Consider the following 7,990-nt stretch of genomic DNA (forward strand, 5'->3'; position numbering starts at 1 on the left):
CTGGTCAAGGCGGCGCCGCCGCCGTAGACCGGGACTTGCTTGCCGAGGACCACAGTCGTCACGATGCGCTCGTTCTTCCGCGACGCGTAGAATTCCTTCATCTACATCATACAGAGAATGTGTTTAGTGCGGAACGATAAAGTATGAGAGTTAATATAAAATTATTGAAGTTATGATTTTTGTATTATTGAGATGATAGTATGAAAATTATATATATATATATATATATATATATTTCCCATCATATATATGTGGAACCAATTAACTTGAATGAAGTGAAACTCTTAAACATCATGAGGCCTCTAGGCTAAAGTGAACAATACCTTGATGTGAGAGAGTTGGAGTTATCATAAATGATATTAGAGTATTATAAAAGATGGGAAGTAAATGAAATACATAACAATGTGTTAAATCATGAGAGCCCCCTTTTGAACCTTAGTTGGAACAAAGTGTAATATCTGTAGGGGTCACATTTAGAATTCTATCTGTATGATAGTGATTGTGGGTCAGAAAATTGACACAGACATCAGCTACTCAAGAGGGAGAAATTGTGAGACCTCTTGGATAGTATGAAGCCGAACACTTAAAGAACAAGGCATTTTTTGGTGAAATAATGGAGTTTCATGGTTAAGCATGCTTATCTTTGAGCTCTCTTAGGATGGTGACCTGCTCTAAAGTTACACCAACCAATAAGCCAAAACCATAAGGCCCATGGGTCAAAATAGACAATACCTTGATCTATGAAAGTTCAAACCATCACAATTTTAGAAAAAGAGTTATATAAATGTTTAAATAATGTAAAATTGTGTAGATGAAAATTGACATTTAGACATTAGATATGTAAATACATTAACAATTTAGTAGTATCTATGTAAATCTCACATTTTTTTTTAAATTTCGTTTTCAATTTATTTTACATTAAACGATTGGAAAATTTACATAACATAGCAGCTAATTTTTATGCATTTATTTACATCACACCCAATTTTTGATTTTTATATAATAAGCACCTTAATCTATGCATAAAAATGTGGATATCACTATTTTCACCCTTTCACACACACGAGAAGTTGCTTATATTGTAAAAAACAAAATTTGGGTGTCAGATGGGTAAATTTATGAGAATTGGGTGCTATGTATGTAAATTCCCCTAAATGATTTTAGCTCTAAGTTGCATCAAGGCTAAAATAAATACAAAAAAAAAAAAAAAATCTCCTTTTTCATGAAAAAAAAACAAAGCCTTTTTGCTTGCCCTTTCCAGTTCTGTCAGAGTCTGTACAGTGTACAGTGTAGACTCAAGACTGATGCCTAACCTAAAACTAACGCGCGCATGCCCAGCCATACGTTAAATACTGTAGACTAGAATAGAAAAAGAGTATTAAATCAGATTGCTTACGTGGCCAGACGCGATCGCCAAATCGTAGTAGTAGAGCACCAACGGAGTGGACGACACGTGTACGCCGAAGAACGTCGCTGGGTTCCGAAACCTCATCTTGACCGTTGAATTAAGAGAGATCATTTTTGTGGGAACGTCCGTGAAATCCATTCCGGCCTGGATGTTGTATCGCTCGAACACCAGGCTCTGCAAAATCTTAATTTCATATTCTTCAGAAAACATTTTACAAAAGGGAAATTTACATATAAAAGACTCTGAAATTTGATTTTTTTATAATTATATCATTATTGGTGTAACAAAATCATAAATGAATATGCAATTTTAAGAGCACCTATTATGTCAAGACTACTACCGTAGAGAATCATTCGGAGTCCAATGAAATCATGTCACGTGACGGTGCCTGAACAAAAATAAAAATTGGCCCAATAACACCACAATATTCCCCCCATATTATTATGTATTATTAAAATGCTATTATATATTATTGAGATGTTATTGTGTTGTGTTTTGAGAATATTTCCGGTATTATAATAACAAAATAATACATTAATAACACTTGAATAACATACAATAACATCTGAATAATAATTAGAGAAAAAATCAAAATAATATTTTGAATATTTTAAAAGATAAACTAATTTATTTTTAAATTAATATGTTTAATTAATACATAAGCGCATAAAAATATGTTTCATATTATTATTATTTTTTAATTTTAAAAGCCTTATATTAAATTTAAGATGGATTCATTCAAGGTGATTAGATTATTTATAAAAATAGAAATTTTTAAAAAATGGCATTAACTGTAGCAAAGATCCGTTAGGAGAATGCTCTTCCGCTTGCACATTTCTCAAAAATAAATATTAAATAAAAATAAAAAAATGGGCGCTTGATCTAATTTCCGCCCCTTTACCGTGTTCTACGGAAATAAGATACCTTGTCGGAATTAAAATATTATAATTACCTGTATAACCTAAAGCTAAGAATCAAATATCTTATTTTAAATGAAATTTAAAAAAATAATAAAACCAGCGCCAACAAGCCATGAAATCTAGAACAAAACAGGGGAAAAATGATAGATAGGAAGGAGATGAAGAACCTTGACAGTGATTTTGGGCTCGTAAGCCTTACTTGCACCCCAGAGAATGATCGAGAAGAGGCTAAACAGCAGAAAGAATCCGATGACGAACATCAGAGCATAGCATCGAAAGCCCCATCTCTCCTCTTCTTCATCCTCCTCCTCCTCCTCCACCTCCTTATCCCCGACGTGCAGTTCCTGAGGAACCTTACGCCAATACCCATTTCGAAGCGAGGCAGAGAATCGGGTGGTAGAGGATTCTCGAGAATGGTGGATCGGCGAGCTGGCATAGCGGTGGTGGGTCGGATTGGGGTGGTAATGCTGATGAGCAGGGGATCCGCCGGGGCTTAAGCCGAAGATTGAGAGCTTCTCGTTGTCGATGTTGGAAGGGCTCATGACGTAGTAGACTGGTCGGCGGGGAGATCGAGGCGGGGAGGAGGCGGCGAGGCTCGTTAAATCGGAGTCGGACTGTCTGTGCATTGTTGCGGGAAGAATGTTTCGCCGGGGAATTTGGGGGAGAAAGATGGGGAGATAGATAAGGGATTTAGGGATTTGGCGTTGGAGAGAGAGAGAGTGGGAGCGAGTTGCGGAATTGAAGGACGGAGAGAGGAAGGGGGAGCAGCGTTTGGTGGGTGCCGGCTTTTAAGAGAACTTTTTCTTTTAGTACTTTTGTTTTTTTTTTTAATCCGGAAACAGTGGGCCTAAAAAATATATATATATATATATATATTATATAGGTACAACGAATAATTGGGATATAAATAATGAAATATTAATTGATATAAAATATAAAATATTATTTTAAAAATATTTTTAATAATTTGAAAATAAATTATTATAATTTATAATATTTTGAGTATATTTCATCATAATTTTTTTAAATTAATCGGCTTACCGGCGAACGAGTCGAGTCAGGGCTAATTTGATATTGGGTTGTTTGCTCATCAATCTCAGCTGAGGAGATACTTATCGAGTTGAGCCAAAGACGCTCATGAACCGACTTGACTCTCTTACCGTCTTACGCTCCTATGCTTTACGACGATGTTCATCGCAAGTTATCCATTTTATTTTTTAGTGAAGGAACAGGCCAAATGACTCATTTAAAATTTGAAAAGTGAGATTATGGGTAAATTGGTAACAATACATATTTGATGTGCACTGAGTTTTATTAATTTTTCTACAGCTCATTGGGTTATAATTTTTTAATTTTTGAAGTATTTAAAAATAGTATAGAATGAATGTTTTGATGGTATTTATTTGGTTATAAAATGAATGTAAGGAAATATTATCTTAATCGATATAACTTTAATTGAATTTAATATGAAGCTTTTTGCAGTGGCTAACAGCGACGACGGATTATAATGAGTTAATAATAGTAACTAAGGGTCCGTTTGGGGCAGTTTATAAGCGTAAGTTTTTGTTCGCGCGTTTCGTCAGCTTATCCGAAATTGTGTTTGGGTTTTTACACTAAACGCAGACCGCGGATCGACTCCCGCGACCAGCCCGCGGGCCGCGTTTCAGGATAAGCAGCTTATCCTGAAATACACAAGCTGCCCCAAACGGACTCTAAAGATAGGTTGGTGTCAGTAATTGGCAATTATTGTTATTTTTGTTCCATAGTTATGATATTTTTTCTATAGCACCAAAAGCCCTCGTACAATAAGTGATCAAATATGATGTCGGTTACAGCTGCTCACTGGTATTCAAATTTGTATTTTTTGGTATTTAGGAGTTATTTGAAACTGATTAGTTGTCTGTAAAGTAAAATAAATTATTTGCAGACGATGGCTGGTGCGTCCATTCGTAATTTGCGATATAACAACATGCAATAAAATAGCACCACAAGTTAAGAGAAACGAGTAAATAAATAACATAAAGACTAGCGCATAGAAAAGAGCATCAGAATATCCATCCAATGCATTGCAGTGAGTTGAAGCAGTGTTCTCACTCGACAGTTCTAAAAGCTTGATTTTCTTGAACTTAAATGCAGGTGTTGTTTGATATGAAATAATACTTTTTAAAAGCACAGAATAAGCAACTTAGAGTAATCAATCCACTAATAAAAATGACTAATCAGACCAATTTATCTGATTCATTTCCCATCCACGGAGCTCTGAATTGCTCACTCATAGAAATGAATGAACTAATCATTGTAGGATTCTTGGATAAGTTTACATTATATAACATCAATTGTTTTTTTTAAGAAATCAGGAATATTTGAAAGCTCTGTCATAAGTTCTGTAAATAATTTTCTTTTCTTATAATATATATATATATATATAATTTCGTAGGAAATTATGTTAATCACAAAAATATTAAAAAAACAGATGAAAGTCCTACCGCACCCGACATAAAACAAACACGACTCACATAAGATTGAAAAAACCTTAAGAACCGTCATATGAAAAATAACTCACTCAAATCATTACACAAAACTATGAGGCGCTCTGATAAAATGAATATTAAAAAATCACCAAGAATACGAGAAAGTGCATCCAACACCATATTACTAATAATAATCTCGAGTAGAAGGCTCCATCCAACGTGCCGTTATGTTGGCTTATTACCTAATTATTACTAGTCACACACACACACACACACACACACACACATATGTTTAGTGTGTGAGTGTTTGAATTTAATTTGTTAGTTAAACAAATAACAACAATACTATCTCATTTAATTAAAATGCGTTCATATTCTTCAAGTGATTATTTTGACCAAAGAATCTGAGCGACACCATTATCTACATATATGTACTCACCTTATACAATAAATAAAATAACATGATTTTGCTCCATAGAGGATCCAATTATAAGATAAAATCTTAAAAAATCAACATAACCACTAAATTTTACTTTTATAGTGGATGTAGATGCTAGTGTTTCCTTAGTAGTATTTTATGATGTTGCACCAACACAAAATATGAAGACATAACTGCTAATGACTCTAGCATCATTATTGTCGATAATCCAACTTGCATCACAATATCCTTTTAGTACAATAGAGAAATCACAATAAGGAATACAATAGTTTATTGAGCAATTTAAATATTTAACAAATTTTGTTTTTTGCATTTCAATGAGTTTCATTTGGGTTAATAATATATATACTCATTTTTCCTACAACACATGCAATATTGGGTCGAGAAGAATTAACTAGATGCACGAGACAACTAATTGTTGAGAATATTTTAATTGGAATACACCATCACCCTAAGTTTTAATAAGATGTTAAAGTTATATTGAGTGTCTGCGGGATTTACATATCAATAATTAAATTTCATATAGAGTTTATATATATATATATATATATAATGCGGTTGTAAAATAGAAATTTTTTTGCATTTTTATTAATTTTTAGATCTAGATTTATATTAATTTCATCTAAATCTTTCATATAAAATTGAGTTGATACGAAATCGTGAATATCATTCATAATTGATAATATATAGATCCATATAAAAAAATTAAGAGATCATCAACACAAATACATAAAAAAAATATTTATTATCAACATTCTTAATAAAAACATATTCATCAGAACTGTTAATAAAAAAATAATATGATAGTATTAATTCATCAAAATCTACATGCCATTGTTTAAGAGATTGTTTTAATCCATACAAAGATTTTATTATTTAATAAACTTTATTTTCATGACATTTTACTTTAGAGTCTTCAAGTTGATAAATATAAATTTATTCATGTAAATCACAATTTAAAAATGCAGTATTTATAACTAAATTATATGTTGAAAATAAAGCTAAAAGTAATTGGATCATTGAAATTCCTACAAATTGAAAATAAACATCAAAATAATCAACTCCATATTTTTTGTATATCATTTAGGTACTAATATTGCTTTTATATTTATCTATTGATCCATATTATTATAATTTCTTTTTTAAAATTCATTTGCATCTAATTTATAGTTTACAACGAGAAGGCAAATTGTAAAGCATCAAAGTCTTATTTGATAAAATGTAATATATATAATTATCGACCGTCTATTTCAAAAAAGAACCATATATAAAATTTATAGATTCAGCAAATAAAATAGGAACATTTTCTAAAATGAATATTTATGTTAATATAGAAAAAAAAATCATTACTTATATTTTCTTTTTTTAATTCTCTTACTTTTTATAACATTTTCATTATTTTGATCAAAATTATCGTCATTATTTATTATAAATATTTATATTGATAATTTTTTTATCAAAAGATTTTGCAAACTCTTAAGTACTTTAAATTGGGTTTTCTATTTTTCCAAAAATCATGTCATTTTATTAGAGTCCTTGTAAGGTATTCAAATACTTGAGATAAAATAAGTTGTTAATAAAGTTTCTCCTTTAAATTATTTGGTAAATTTGAAGATATTAACATTGCATTTATCATATCAATTAACATTATATTTTTTTTGTTTGGTCACTCCATTAGATCATGGTGAATATGGAGGAGTAGCTTGATGTTAATATTGTTCTCTTCACAAAAGTTATTAAATAAAAGTGAAGCATATTCTACTCCTTCCACATTACACTTCTTAAACATGTCAAAAACTTCATCTTTAGTTTTAGTAAAATAAATATAACCAAATTTTAAATTGTTTAATAAATGAAATAAAATATTTTTGCCATTTCTAATCAAATTCTTGTTTAAATCGCAAGCACCTCTGAAAAGAAAATCTAATAAATCATCTTCTTAACATATTAGATTTAAATGATTTTGCTAGTTTATTTTTCCACGACCCAAACCGGGAGCTTGAATTATCAAAGTGCAAATTGACGGTTGGAAAGAGACAAACTTTCCATGAGTTTCATTTCATAAGAAAATGAAATAAAAAAAGCACTTTAATTATAAAATTAAATTTTACAATAGTTTCTATAGGTTTTGATTATAACTAACATGAAATAAAAATTGAAATAAAGTACTTATTAAGCTATATTGTCCACACACTCTCTGTAATACATCTATCTTATAGTTGATTTTTCTATAAAATATTAGTTATTTCAGGTTTGAGAAATCACTTGGCGGAAAAATATTTTTAAATATTTTTAATTTTAATTTTATTATTTATTTTTTAAAAAACTTGTAGACAGTAAAACAATTGTGAGCAGTAAAAAATAACCAGTAAATAAAACTATTTTCTACTTAATTTCATTTATTTCTATTAAAACATATATTTTCATCTTTTACAAACCAACTAAAAAGGTGGGCCTCGTTCTTCATTTTCATTCACATTTATATATCATGCGCGGGCACTTTGTTTTCCTAACCAATTCCATCTAGGAGTGACTTTATATACACTCATATTTAATAGTCACTTTATTTTCTTACATTTAACATTAAAAAGAATATGAACTTCTATATTTTAAAAGAAATGCTCGAATTATATGACCATTCACAATTCATTTCAATTTTCAACTAAGTGATTGTGCCACATTGTTATCTTAGTGTTATGTTATTTCATCACTAGTCTCAATACATACAATAATATACATATATATATATATA

At 30.4% G+C, this 7,990-nt stretch overlaps 1 protein-coding gene across 1 annotated transcript; it reads right to left on the reverse strand.

The window, feature by feature from the left end:
- Positions 1–5: 5 nt before the first annotated feature.
- LOC110018130 lies at positions 6–3,089 on the reverse strand (the record flags this gene model as incomplete). Its single annotated transcript, XM_020715359.1, has 3 exons — positions 2,496–3,089; positions 1,397–1,582; positions 6–101 (listed from the first exon to the last, which is right to left on the reverse strand). Coding segments are annotated over exons 1-3 (741 nt in total), but the record flags the coding sequence as incomplete, so codon positions are not given.
- Between the last annotated feature and the right edge of the window lie 4,901 nt (positions 3,090–7,990).

Source organism: Phalaenopsis equestris, unplaced genomic scaffold, assembly GCF_001263595.1.
Source record: "Phalaenopsis equestris unplaced genomic scaffold, ASM126359v1 Scaffold000002, whole genome shotgun sequence".
Classification (NCBI taxonomy): Eukaryota; Viridiplantae; Streptophyta; class Magnoliopsida; order Asparagales; family Orchidaceae; genus Phalaenopsis; species Phalaenopsis equestris.